Source organism: Oncorhynchus tshawytscha, linkage group LG09 (assembly GCF_018296145.1).
Source record: "Oncorhynchus tshawytscha isolate Ot180627B linkage group LG09, Otsh_v2.0, whole genome shotgun sequence".
In the NCBI taxonomy this organism is placed as follows: Eukaryota; Metazoa; Chordata; class Actinopteri; order Salmoniformes; family Salmonidae; genus Oncorhynchus; species Oncorhynchus tshawytscha.
Window position 1 is genome coordinate 70156504 of NC_056437.1, and position 13774 is coordinate 70170277.

General features: G+C 44.6%; 1 protein-coding gene across 1 annotated transcript; it reads left to right on the forward strand.

Annotated features, from left to right (window-relative positions):
* The first annotated feature begins 250 nt into the window (after positions 1-250).
* Positions 251-13739, forward strand: LOC112258543 (endoplasmic reticulum membrane sensor NFE2L1). The gene is made up of 6 exons (XM_024432982.2): positions 251-490; positions 2018-2799; positions 9095-9250; positions 9933-10022; positions 10114-10272; positions 10426-13739. Exons 2-6 carry the CDS (start codon positions 2269-2271, stop codon positions 11746-11748), a joined length of 2259 nt encoding a protein of 752 aa, XP_024288750.1. The 5' UTR covers positions 251-490; positions 2018-2268; the 3' UTR covers positions 11749-13739.
* The last annotated feature ends 35 nt before the right edge of the window (positions 13740-13774 follow it).

A 13774-nucleotide genomic window follows, 5' to 3' on the forward strand; every position in this document is an offset into this window, starting at 1 on the left:
TGTTTACAAGTGATAGCCTACTTTATTCTAAAATATGTGATTCAATCCATGTTGCGAGGCATGTCTGGGTTACCCAGCGCGGATGTCATTATTTTCCTAGTTCATTCTAACACGGCAGATGGCAGCAATGCACATAGGGATGGATTGACAGACAGAACAGACAGTATGATATTCTACTTTCGAGCCTGCGCACGGCGTGGCTGTGTGTGTGTGTGTGTGTGTGTTTAGCCATTGATTTGGCAGGGTTGGGCGTTATAGTCTATAGAGGGGCATGGTTTTTGACGCCGCACAGTTATAGAAAAAAGAAACGTGAAACGGTAGGCTTTACGTCATGTAGGGAGGGGACAGCGAACTGCGTGGTGAACTGAGCAGGGTTTAAAAGTCATCACTCTCCGATTTAGAGTCAGAATACAAAATCTTCCAAAAGGATTGGGTTTGCTGCTTTTCCACTGATGTGCCTATTGTTGACAACTTTTGTCTCCATAGTCCGGTAAGATAATCAAAACAAGACACTGACATTACCTACTCGTTTGTGTTATTTGGCGGTTATGTCGGTCTAATATTGGTGTTATTCATGTAAATAAATATGTAAACAGGCTATATACATTGTAGACCTTTAAATTGAGATGAAGTGGAGTTTATGGCACAGTTAATAACAGTTTTACATGGGATATTCAGTTGCTGGACCCATTTCTATTTGCCAATTAAAGTGGGAAATTTCTGAAGAACGGGAGTGAAAAAGTATTGTCAACGGTTTTTAGATCCTTGACGTTCATATATAAATCCAGATATTTTTTAAATGAACCTCTAATGATTTCGCGGGATCGTTCAGGGCCCTTTGATGAAGAAGCCTACAGGTTAAATTCTCAACGTTCTTCCTGTCAGACAGGATTATGTTCAGTAATTTAAACCATATTTTGTTGAACTGTCTCCTCATATGACATGATGTTTCATGCAGGAACAAATGCAATATACTTGCCTACTGAAAACATTGCAGAATACCATTGGTCACTAGTTTATTTACATGGCATATTACATTACAAACAGTAGTCTACAGTTGCCGAAGTAATGCTGAGGAAATGTGTTGTCAAGTCATTCATTGACCCATTGATTGGCAGAATATGCTTGTTATTTCCCGGGTAACAGTGTGATTACATCATGTGGTGTAACCTTCACCACTGTCTGTCTAGTACCCGCCCTGGCGCTATCTACCAAACAACTTCTAGAACGAATAGAAGGAAGTAGGTCGAAGTGAAGTCACTGGTATCTGTTGATAACAAGAACACTTCCCTGTTTGTCATCTTTAGGGAGAATGTTTCAAAATTCCCAATGTGTCTTAATCTTAACTGTACAATAGTCTTCTATAGGGCAGACTTAAGCCTTTTGGGGGCCCAAAGCGAGATTTGGTTGGGGGGGCCCCACCTCACTCAAAACATTTTAGTGGCCCCCCTCTTGACAGTGGAGAGAAATTAAAGTTTTAAAGTTAATTTAATGCAACTCTATACATTTTGCCATGGGGCAGAAAAAAAACATCTGTTTTACAGCAAATTTCCTGCAATTCTACACATTTTGCTATGGGGTGGAGAAATGTCTGCTGTTTTAGAGCACATTCATGCAATTCTACAAATTTTGTAATGACTTATGCCATATTAATATAGTATCTGAGTGAGAATGATTAACAAAATCGTTGGGGGCCCCATTGGGGGTCAGGGCCCACGTGCCCAGTCAGTATTCGGCCATGATTACTACCTACTAATCTAAAAATATTTTATTTTTGGGTTGTGGGCCCCCTAGCGGCCGGAGGCCCTAAGCGACCCTGATCTATGCCTAGAAGCGGCCCTGATATTATAGCAGTGTTGAATTCAGCAGCCTCTTCCTCTGCTATTACATCAATTACGTTGGATTCACTACTTGTAATTTTATGAATGATCTTTTCAATGTGATATTCTTTTGAAATAACTTGTCAATTAATTGAATTATCTAACTTTATTTTTTCATGTTGTGTTTGTCTGTATAGGATTTGACGATATTTGGAAGGGTGAAGAGGAGAGGATACACAACTTTTTTTATTTCACCATAGTGTCTATTTTGGTGTATCCTAAATAGCCTTATTTTCCCTCTTTATTACATTGACTTGAAGCTATAGATAACCCATCAACAGACAATAAGTCATCAGAGGCTTACACTTGGCATTTTGCCACCCCACCACATCTCCATTCCCTTTCCCCTCATTTCTTGCACTCACCCTGTAAACTCCGAAGACAAGACATGGTGTGTCTGAAGAAATATTTCACAGAGGGCTTGATCCAGGTAGCCATCCTGTTCAGTCTGGTTGGTGTCAGAGTAGATGTGGGCCCTTACCTGCCCCCCTGGAACGAGATGATCTTGGGCCCCACCTCTGCCCTCACCCAGACTCAGTTCCACAACCAGCTGGATGGCCAGGACCTCCACCCCAAGAGTGTAGACCTGGACGGTTTCTTCACAGCCCGGAGACTCCTGGGCTGGGTCCGCTCCCTGGACCGCCTCCGGGTGCCTAGCTCGGAGCTAGAAACCTGGCTTGTGCGGCGCGAGCCTGATGCCCTGGTGGTGGGGGCTCAAGGTCAGCCAGCCCCCCTGGAGGGAGGGGCAGGTGGGTTGGAGGATCATGCGGGTGACCAGGTGGAGTCGGTCATGAGGTCAAGCGTGGTGGCGGGGTCGCAGGAGGTGGGTTACGGGCCAATCAGAGAGGACAGTCTGGACACCACAGCGCCGCTTCTAAGAAGAAGCCATGAGGAGGAGGATGAAGATCTCTATGAAGAGGTAAACTTTGGTGAACTCTTCTATACTCTGTCAGTAAGACCAGTGGCAGCATAGAGTAGTGTTCAAGAGAATTGGCTGTGTCAGAGCTTATTCCATGTTCAAATACAATGCAGTGCCTTAAACAAATTAATTCCATCCTTAGATACACAATAGTGAACTACATTACTGCAAACCAGTCCAAGACTCTGCCACTGGAGAAGTGTGTTTAATTAGGCAACTATCAAACTGTTCATTTACAGAAGGCAAGTGATACGCCTGTCATATATCATTAGGGATCAAGGGCAGGATTTACTGGAGGCTGAGATCACTCTATAAAAGGAGGCTTAACTGGGAGAGAAGAACACCCTTGTATGAAAACAGCCTTAGAGTAAACAGAGTGGGGATTTCCACCCTCCTCAGATTCAAGCAAGTGAAAGCTTCCTGGTTGTATTTGCTGTATCATGCTGTTAATTTCAAACCTGCATAAGAGATTGCAAGACATTTTACAACTCCCTTAATTTACAGCATTAAGGATTGCATCTAAGATTGCAAGTCAAGAATGAAGTGTAGGTTACTTTTCAGAATAAGTGACTGATGACTAATCCTAAAGGCCCGTTCAGACTGTACGATTTTAGCCGTCTTATGCCACAATTTCCACGTTGTGCTCAAATTCTTAGGTTGTAAACGATTGTCAGACGTCTTGGCTTATTCAGTGTGACTAACAAATCAAATCAAACATAACTTAGCAGGCGTAAAAGACATTCCTGAAATTAGATCCCCTACCTACTGGTCTTGACGAGAAGGGGAAAAAATGTTGGGGGAGGTTCCATTCTGCACTGTTCAACCAATCTAGTAAATGTGGAGGAGGAGTTAAGATGGAGTGTCGCCTTGTTAACATCCAAAAGAGGAAGTCGCGTCACAGGCTCTTTCCATTTCCCCTGAAAACCGGAACACCCGGTTGTTGTGCGACAAGGTCTGACGATTTAAGTACCACTATGTGTGGTCGTAGCCTCCGACGAAGTGTTGAGCCTTTATCGTGTAGTGTGGCTGGTGTTACAAGCCAATCCCAGTGACTGACCAACAGGAACACAGCCGGCACAGAGTATGCCCACAATAATATGATGGAATAGTCAGATTAGTATAACAGTTTGATTTAGACGTCTACATGCTTTGCAAGAAGAACGATTTCTCTAATCTTTACATGACTTCAGAAATCAGGCTACCTAATGGGATTTTGATAAATGCACAAAATCGCCAATCAAAATAAACGTTTTACCACAGTGACCATGTTATTTTTGGGAAGCATGTTTGATTCTGACATATAAAGGTTGTATGTGAAAACAATTAATAGACACATCATTTCAGTGTTTCTGAACTCACTTCACTAGTGCATAAGTGTGGGAGACCTGCACTGCTGGTGCCGGTACATGCGCTGGTCAAATACACCGCTGCAGTTGGTCTAGCTTACGTCAGCTGACGTAACCTCTTAAGCCAATCGCAGAATGTGATGACAAAACTGAAGAAAATCATACAATCTGACCAGGTTGATAAAGATTTTGATTTGGTAACATGTAAAAGACTGAGTCCGACGTACAGTGTGGGAAGGCCAAAACACTAATTGGGCAATGACAGAATCACGTGGAGTTAACGCAGCAGCATGCTAAAAGCTTGGCTGGGCTTCCCCTTGTTTTTCAACAGCTGAGGGAGAGCTGCTTGTTGATATGTTCCATTAACTGAGGGGTGCGCTGGCCAGGCCCAGGCTGCTGTGTGTCAGGGGAAAGTAGACCAGAGAGGGATGTGTGACTGGAAATGTGTCCCACTTTAGCCACTGGCTGTTCAGATTTGTCCCATACATACAGCTTTCCACACCCCAGTTGATTTGGTGTAGGAATAAACTGGCTGGTATAGTCATCACAAGTACACACATTCTGTGTAGGCTAATTGTATTTGTACACCAATCATATTTAGAAGTGCAATCACAATAATACTTGAATTTACTATGGAAATAAAAGTATCAGAAGATACATAAAATATTACTGTTAACATGTATTTATTTATTGAATATTGCAAACACAGGGGAGTTTTTTTTCTGCTCTAACTTAGACTTTGAAGGGGAATTCCCAAATCACTTTCATTTAGCACTGAGGTACACTATTAGTCACTTTGGGAGTGTATGGAGTTCTCAGTCACTGTAGGGTCTAAATATATATCTGCTTGGCAACATGCCTGAGTATGCACCCTACACTGGACTCCTCAACACTCCATAATGAGCTTGTTCTGGATTGGGGAAAGTATGGGGTTTGTTTTGTTTTAGTCCTCTGTGTGTCATTGCTATCTTCTGGCTTCTGGGCCATTTGACTGCGTACCCAGTCTCAGCCAAGATGACTGCAGACACCGGAGGCTTTAGTTTTAGCCTTCCAAATCAGCTGCCACTCTCAGGGCAGAGAAAGTGGTGTCATTTGGCCAGTCCAATGTCACAGTTGACCAAGTATGCAGTTCAGACTGGATGTGTAGCCCTGTTGGCTATTTCTGGACAGTAGGGCATGTTTTTTTGGCATTGCTAACTGGCACTCAGTTCAAAATTGACATGCCTCATGTTTTCCCACCAACTCCCCCCATGGATGTATTCTTGCTGAAAAAGATTTTGTTTTGGAACATAGTTATACTCTTCCTTCCATCGATGGTTATGCTTTCTGGGTCAACCAAGATCCCAGTAAGTGATATTGAACTGACCACCTGAGACTAAGTTAGGGGCTGCAATCATGATGTAACAATTCAGACATACTGATAATCTTAGTTCCCTCCAAGGAACGAATCGTCCCTGATAATGACCTTCACCCAGACTAACTCATCCGGGAAGCAGCAACCGCGCGGAGACAGCTGGGCTGTATTGTTTTTTAAACTCCAGCTGCATCATATTATGGCAGCAATTTGTTGTACTGTCTGGGGCATGCCACCACATCTCCCCCTCTTATAGATGCTGTTATTGCTACAGGGCTAGGCTGGACATGTCTAAAGTGCCAGACATCACAAGTCCTACAGTATTGTTTGAGGAGAAAGGTCAACAAAGCTTCCTCTGGGATACTGCTCTGTGAACCTTTTGCCCTCTCCGCTCTCTGCTCATTCGTACAGAGGGAGGGGTCAAGGACCTCTCCTAAGGCCATGAGCTATAATTAAGCAATAATGCCGGACGGGTGTGGTATATGGTCAATATACCACGGCTAAGGGCCAATATACCAAGGCTAAGGGCTGTTCTTAGGCCACAGCGCTTAGCCGTGGTATATTGGCCATCAGTGGGGCGGCAGGTAGCCTAGTGGTTAGAGCGTTGGACCAGTAACCAAAAGGTTGCTAGATCGAATCCCCGAGCTAGGTAAAAATCTGTCGTTCTACCCCTGAACATGGCAGTTCACCCACTGTTCCTAGGCCGTCATTGTAAATAAGAATTTGTTCTTAACAGAATTGCCTAGTTAAAAAGGTTCAATAAAAATATCACAAACCCTCAAGGTGCGTTATTGCTATTATAATCTGGTTACCAACGTAATTAGAGCAGTAAATATAAATGTTTAGTCATACCCGTGGTATACGGTCTGATATACCACAGCTTTCAGCCAATCAGCATTCAGGGCTAGAACCACCCAGTTTATAATTTGTCTTAACTTCCCGGACTTATTATTCAATTCTATAACAACTAATCTCTGCTCTATTACCTTGACTTGCTCAATGAAACACTGAAGTGCTGCCAGGCTCATTTGTCTGAGCCTCTCAGGGAAGTAACATTGTGACATGTCAATATTGTGGAAAGTGGCAAACTGACAACGTCAGTGTTGACTCACCAGCTCGGCTGTGACTACAGATGTTTGTCTTGGAAACTTGGACTTGGAGTGCTTTGTAGGGAGGTATATTTCACTCAGAACATTGTGACCACAGCTTGTTTGTTTTGTAACACAAGGTGGCATCATTCTAGCACATATTCATACCTTTGATTTCACAATACTTGTTTACTAGCTTAGGCTAGTAGTATATCACGTCTTCAGACAGGCACATGTATATGTTTAGCCCTATACCCAGAGCCCTCTGGACCCCATCCAATGCCCAAATCTGTCCAGAGCTGCCTTCTTTGCCCCCCCCCCCAACAATTCTCATGTTGTGCTTATGCTTGAAGAAAACATGCTGTGCAATTCCTTCCAGTCACATTCAGGTACACATTGACCCAAACCCATAAGTGATTGCAGAGTAGCAGTAACACAGGCCTCAGGGAATGGTCAAAGGCAGGGGTTGGAAATGATTCAGGGAACAGAAAAGCAGACAAAAAAATTGAGGAAGGGAAACAGAACCAGGAACAAAAGTGATCTATATTCTTCCGGAACAGAACCGTTATTTTCTAACCTTGAGAGCCGGATCAAATCAAATCAAATGTATTTATATAGCCCTTCGTACATCAGCTGATATCACAAAGTGCTGTACAGAAACCCAGCCTAAAACCCCAAACAGCAAGCAATGCAGGTGTAGAAGCATGGTGGCTAGGAAAAACTCCCTAGAGAGGAACCAGGCTGTGGGGTGGCCAGTCCTCTTCTGGCTGTGCTGGGTGGAGATAACAGAACATGGCCAAGATGTTCAAATGTTCATAAATGACCAGCATGGTCAAATAATAATAATGACAGGCAGAACAGTTGAAACTGGAGCAGCAGCACGGCCAGGTGGACTGGGGACAGCAAGGAGTCGTCATGTCAGGTAGTCTTGAGGCATGGTCCTAGGGCTCAGGTCCTCCGAGAGAGAGAAAGAAAGAGAGAATTAGAGCATACTTAAATTCACACAGGACACCGGATAGGACAGGAGAAGTACTCTAGATATAACAAACTGACCCTAGCCCTACGACACAAACTACTGCAGCATAAATACTGGATGCTGAGACAGGAGGGGTCAGGAGACACTGTGGCCCCATCCTATGACACCCCCAGACAGGGCCAAACAGGAAGGATATAACCCCACCCACTTTGCCAAAGCACAGCCCCCACACCACTAGAGGGATATCTTCAACCACCAACTTACTATCCTGAGACAAGGCCGAGTATAGCCCACAAAGATCTACGCCACGGCACAACCCAAGGGGGGGCGCCAACCCAGACAGGAAGATCACATCAGTGACTCAACCCACTCAAGTGACGCACCCCTCCTAGGGACGGTATGAAAGAGCCTTACTAAGCCAGTGACTCAGCCCCTGTAATAGGGTTAGATGCAGAGAATCCCAGTGGAAAGAGGGGAACCGGCCAGGCAGAGACAGCAAGGGCAGTTCGTTGCTCCAGAGCCTTTCCGTTCACCTTCACACTCCTGGACCAGACTACACTCAATCATATGACCCACTGAAGAGATGAGTCTTCAGTAAAGACTTAAAGGTTGAGACCGAGTTGGCGTCTCTCACATGGGTAGGCAGACCATTCCATAATAATGTTATTTTCTGTTACCAGAATATTCCTAATGTGTAGTATATAATTTCAGTTCCAACCCCTGGTCTGACCTCAAACATGTTGTCAAATACTGTTCAAGGGGTCACAAGATCAGAATGTTCCAAACAGTCAAAGTGTAAACAGCCAAAGAAAGTCAGTCAGTTTCACTCAGGTCGCTGTGCTGTAAGGTTAGAATCGGGGCATCACAAATGGCAACATCCCGAACTCCAATAGTCCCTTTCGGTGGAGGGCGAGAGGATCAGCTGCAATTTAGAACTGGTTTAGGGACATGACTGGAACAGTTGGTATCACTAAGCTCCAACTTAAGGAAAAGGTTAAGTCTATTCATAGCCATCTCACTGTTTGTATGCAATGTCTACTAATGTATGGGCCTGTATGGAAAAATAAACTGTAGTAGATTAAATGCAAGGTGTCTGCGATCCCCTTTCTCTTTTTGTTCCTGGCCCGTGTCCTATCTAACAATACTGCCCTACCGAGCAAAAAGGCAGTAACTGCTCATAGCGTGGAACTGAGGGGGGAAAAAATGGCTTTTATTTACCTTTGTTTCACAGTAACCTTATGCAGTTACTGCTAATATGACCCCCATTTTCTCCAAAACACAATAGAGGCAGGATACTTGTCCACATGATTAAGCATGTATTTAATGTAACAAAAATGACTAATTTTCAACCAAATTAGCAGTTACTGCCTTTTTGCTTGGTAGGGCAGAATAGTACAACGAGAACTTGAATAAAACATACAAGGATACATAGGGCATTGTATGGATGATTGATTATCATAGTTAATATGCTTAATAAGGTGTAGATAACATCACTACACCTAACATTTCAATTATTATTATGTGTTCACAGGATACAGATATGCTTTGGCAGGATCACTCTGATCTTGGACGTCATCAGAGGCCTGAGGAGGAGCTGGTGGGGGACACCTGGAGAGAAATCTGGAGGGATGGTGGACGCTCTTATGACCTTGCGAATAGAGAACTTGCACAGGATTTATCTGATCAGGTGGGACTCAGTCCGGAGGCTTATAAAATGTCCATATTTCATACATACCTGTACCCTTGGACTTGTTCTTAGACATCATGATTCAATTATGTTATAAAACGCACATGTTGAAATGTAAGACATGGTGCACTTTGGGAAAGTGTAATGCTCCGGTTGCTTGAAACCAAATATGAGTTTTCTATCCTGGCTGTGCGTCGTGAAGCAGGATAGAGTGTTTGGGGTAGATGAGGTGAAGATGGGAAGCAGTCTTCCCATGTGTGTACAATAAGAACATGAACTGCAGGTTTCTGGGTTCTAACCCCAATCTCTTGCACTCCTATGGGTTAGAAGAGACCTGAAACTCTTGCTAATCCACTATACCTAATTTTGGGAACAGGGGCAGCCACATATCATTAAAAGGCATTTGCACTCATCAGTGGTGTATAGCTGGAGCATGAGTTTCCTTGACCCAAGGAGAAATACAGTATAGTGAAATGAAATTAACATTTGATACCACACTACAAAACGTTTCAGATAAAGCCACGCTGTTCCAACTGTTGAGTTTTACCCTCTTGCCATGACGTGTTCTGGAAAAGCCTAATCATTTCCACCATCTGTATCAGCTCAGCTCAGAAGAAAAAGAACCATTGTCACCATCCAGAACATCCAGGTAGCTCTCTGCTCACTCCTGTTCTCTTCTCAGTTTGCCAGCTTGGAAGCTCAGTCCTCAATGTCCTTCCAGGAATGTCTACGGCTCTTGGAAGACACCTTCCCTTTTGGAGAGGAGACAGAGGTACAGTTTTATTTGATGGTACTAGGGTAAGAGATGACCATTGATAGGATTGTTGACCACAGGATGACCATTGTGATGTTTCTGTTTTTAGCTGTCAGACCCAGTTGGCGTAGATCGGAGGGAAGCCGCCCGCGGAGAGGACCCAACCCCTGTCCGAGAGCTTCTCCTGTCCCCCCTGCTGTCCCACGAGGAACCCTCTCTGGACTTGGAGCAGCAGTGGCATGATATTCTCGCCACCATGGAGCCAGAAGTAAGTTCTACGTGGTTTCTGATTTTTTTTTTATCCCCTTCATAAACATCAGAATTTATTTAAAATGTCAAGAAGTGTATAAACTTTGAAATACCCTTGCCCTGAAAGTAATTCAAAATAAATGTAATCCAACTTCTTGTACTATTTTGGAAGGATATGGATATGGACCTTGGCAGAGATGAAATGCAATCTGGATCTATTCAGAGTTCCAGCTTGATGGACCCCGTTCACCAGGATGTCAGCCTTCATCAGGCAATCCTGCCCGGAAGCAGCCGGGATAGTTACCCCTTCAACTCCAGCTTTGGGGGCAGTGTTCCCCTGGAGGACCCACTCCAGCCAGCCCTGCTCAGTCAGTCCTCCAGCGGACCTGACTTTGACCTTAACTTGACCTTTGGCCCATCTGACCTGACAGATACCACTCTTCCTTTGGCACTCAATGGCACAGTTGGCAACCCCATGGCTTCCATTCAGTCAAGCCTCTTTCTGGAGGAACCTGTCCTGCCTAGCCCACTCGGCTCCCTATTGGATGATGCCTTGTTGGATGAGATTAGTTTCCTGGACCTGGCTCTGGAGGAAGGCTTCAACCCAACACAGGCCTCCCAACTTGAGGAGCTAGACTCTGACTCTGGACTTTCTCTAAACTTCAGCCACAGCCCTGCATCCCCTAGCAGCTCGGAGGCATCCTATTCCTCTTCTTCATCCTCTTCATCATCTGACTCTGTGTTTTCTGATGAAGGGGCTGTGGGCTACAGCTCTGACATGGAGGTTATTGTGACGCGAGAGGAAGGTGCAGTGGGAGGCTACTCCCCAGAAGTCCGTAAGATGTGCAGCACAAGCTACCAGAAGCCTGGGCGTTTCAACAACCTCCCTTGGCTGGAACAAGTCGGCCACGACCATACCTACAACCAGCCAAGGGCCACCTCTCCCACGCAGGGAAAATCACATTACAGCAAAACCTATGAGCATGACATTTCCGATAAGCTTTGGGGCCGTGATGAGCGCCGGGCTCTCGCCATGAAGATCCCCTTCTCCAACGATCTCATTGTCAACCTGCCCGTGGAGGAGTTCAATGAACTTCTGACCAAGCATAGTCTCAGTGAGGCCCAGCTCAACCTGATCCGAGACATTCGCAGGCGGGGCAAAAACAAGATGGCCGCTCAGAACTGCCGTCGACGCAAGCTTGATGTCCTGTTTGAGCTCGAGGAGGGAGTAGAAGGATTATACCGCCACAAGGCCCGTCTGTTAAAGCAAAAGGCAGAGAACCTTCGCTCTGTCCGGGAAATGAAGCAGCAGCTCAGTGGTCTTTACCAGGAGGTTTTTTCCCGTCTGCGGGATGAGCAAGGAAGACCCTTGCCTGCCACTGACTACACCCTCCAATTTGGCAATGATGGACAGGTCCTGCTTGCTACACGGAACGGTTCACCCAGTGAACAAAACCGCAAGCCCCACAAGAAACAGAAGAACAGAAAAAAGTGAACATTTGTTGGGTGTGCAGTTTGGTGTAGCACTCAAGGAGTCGCTTGACAAGGGGATGGCTGTAAAGATTAAATATCTCACAATAAGAGGGAACTGAAAAGGAAAGATGTAAGAGGAAACCCAAATCAGTTTAATGTGCTCTGATAGTTTATTTGCTGGAAAGGACATGTAGCACAAATATGATCGTGCAAGAATCTTGTGAACATCTTGGAAAAACAAAGGGAAAACCTGTCTCAGGGGCAAAATAACTGTTGGGAGGACCATGTCAGCCTTCCAAAGAAATACAGTACATAAAACACTAAGGTGACAAGGAGGAATGGCTAGCCTACGGCCTTCAGCCAACAGACACAAGACCGGGCTCTTGGCGCAATGCGGGCACATTGCTGTCCTAGTCTTCCAGTGCCTATATGTTGAGGGTAGGCCTAGGTTTCTTGAAGTCAGCACTCACCAGACAGTTTATTAAGTACACATCTAGTACCAGCTCAGAGCCCCCTTTGCCTCCAGAACTCTTTGGGGCATGGATTCTACAATGTGTCGGAAACGTTTGTTGCTCAATTGGTATCAAGGAAAAACATTCCCCACACCAGCTTGTACCAGGCAGGATGGGTCCACGGACTCATGCTGTTTATGCCAAGTCCTGACTCTGACGCAACAGGAACTGAGATTCAACAGACCAGACCATGTTTTTCCAATCCTCAATTGTCCAGTGTTGGTGATGACATGCCCACTAGAGCCGCTTCTTGTTTTTAGCTAATAGAAGTGGAACAAGGTATGGTGTCTGCTGCAATAGTCCATATGTGACAAGGATCAACAAGTTGTGCGTTCCGAGATGCCGTTCTGCACACAACTGTTGTACTGCAGCGTTATTTGCCTGTTTGTGGCCCACCTGTTAGCTTGCAGGATTCTTGCAATTCTCCTTCGACCTCATCAACGAGCCGATTTCACCCACAGGACTGCCGCTGACTGGATGTTTTTGTTTGTCGCACCATTCTCGGTAAACCCTAGACCCTGTTGTGTGTGTGAGAAGCTCTGGAGGGTGGGAGTTTGAGATACTGGATCTGGTGAGCCTGGCACTGACGATCATACCACGCTCAGGTCACTCGTTGCCCATTCTAACGTTCAAACAAATAGCAACTGAATGCCTCGATGCCAATCTGCCAGCTTTACAAAGCAAGCCTCAGCCACAAGACTCCCTGTCTTGTCTGTAAGAGTTATCCATTTTCATGAACAGGGTGGTGTACCTTTATAAATTGACCGGTGAGTGTATACCCAAGTATAGGACAGGGGAGCCTGGTTGAAGGACAGGGGAGCCTGGTTGAAAAGGACTGGGGAGCCTGGTTGAGAACAAAAGGGAACCAAAAAGATTTTCTCCAGTCTAAAGTGAACACAACACACAAGTTACCATTAACTGGTGCATTATGGCTGTCAGTGAAGGAGTTGGATAGTGCTTTTAGTAAAGCCTTAGTTACCCACACAGCTATCTGTGGTTCTCAGGGGATGTGACATGATGCAGACAATGGTACAATGATATTCAGGAAATAGACTGCTTTAAAGTACCTGAATATAATATCTACTCAGGCCCAGTGCCAACAATATTGTGTTAATGATATGGTTGTGGACTTTTATTTGTAACAAGTTGAAATTGAATGCCTTTATCACCGGTATCATACTGGAATATAACTTAATGCTGCATAAAATATCACAGCATTTTCATAAATGTTAAAGTCAAATTTATGAAATGCCACTACAAATCCTGTGATTGTGGCTTCACACTACTGTTATGCTTTGTCAAGTGTCCAATATCAACATAAAAGTACTTAAAAATGTATATATATATTTAAACCCTGAATTGGGTGCTATATGTTATTATTGGTTTTAAAATAACAATATTGTGTTTTAGGAGGTTCTCACCCCATTCTGTTTCATACTTTTGAGTACTTGCTGGCAACCAAGGGATGTTACTTTTGGGTGAATAAAACATTTTCAACCTACATCTTTTTGATCCCTTTTGCCTTGACGATTGAGT

What these genes read in the sequence shown, in the direction of transcription:
- LOC112258543 (XM_024432982.2), top strand. Translation starts at nt 2,269, where the DNA reads ATGGTGTGTCTGAAGAAATATTTCACAGAGGGCTTGATCCAGGTAGCC. An exon ending in CACAGGATTTATCTGATCAG is followed by an intron (nt 9,251 to 9,932) that starts GTGGGACTCAGT and finishes TTCTCTTCTCAG; the next exon opens with TTTGCCAGCTTGGAAGCTCA. An exon ending in CTTTTGGAGAGGAGACAGAG is followed by an intron (nt 10,023 to 10,113) that starts GTACAGTTTTAT and finishes TTCTGTTTTTAG; the next exon opens with CTGTCAGACCCAGTTGGCGT.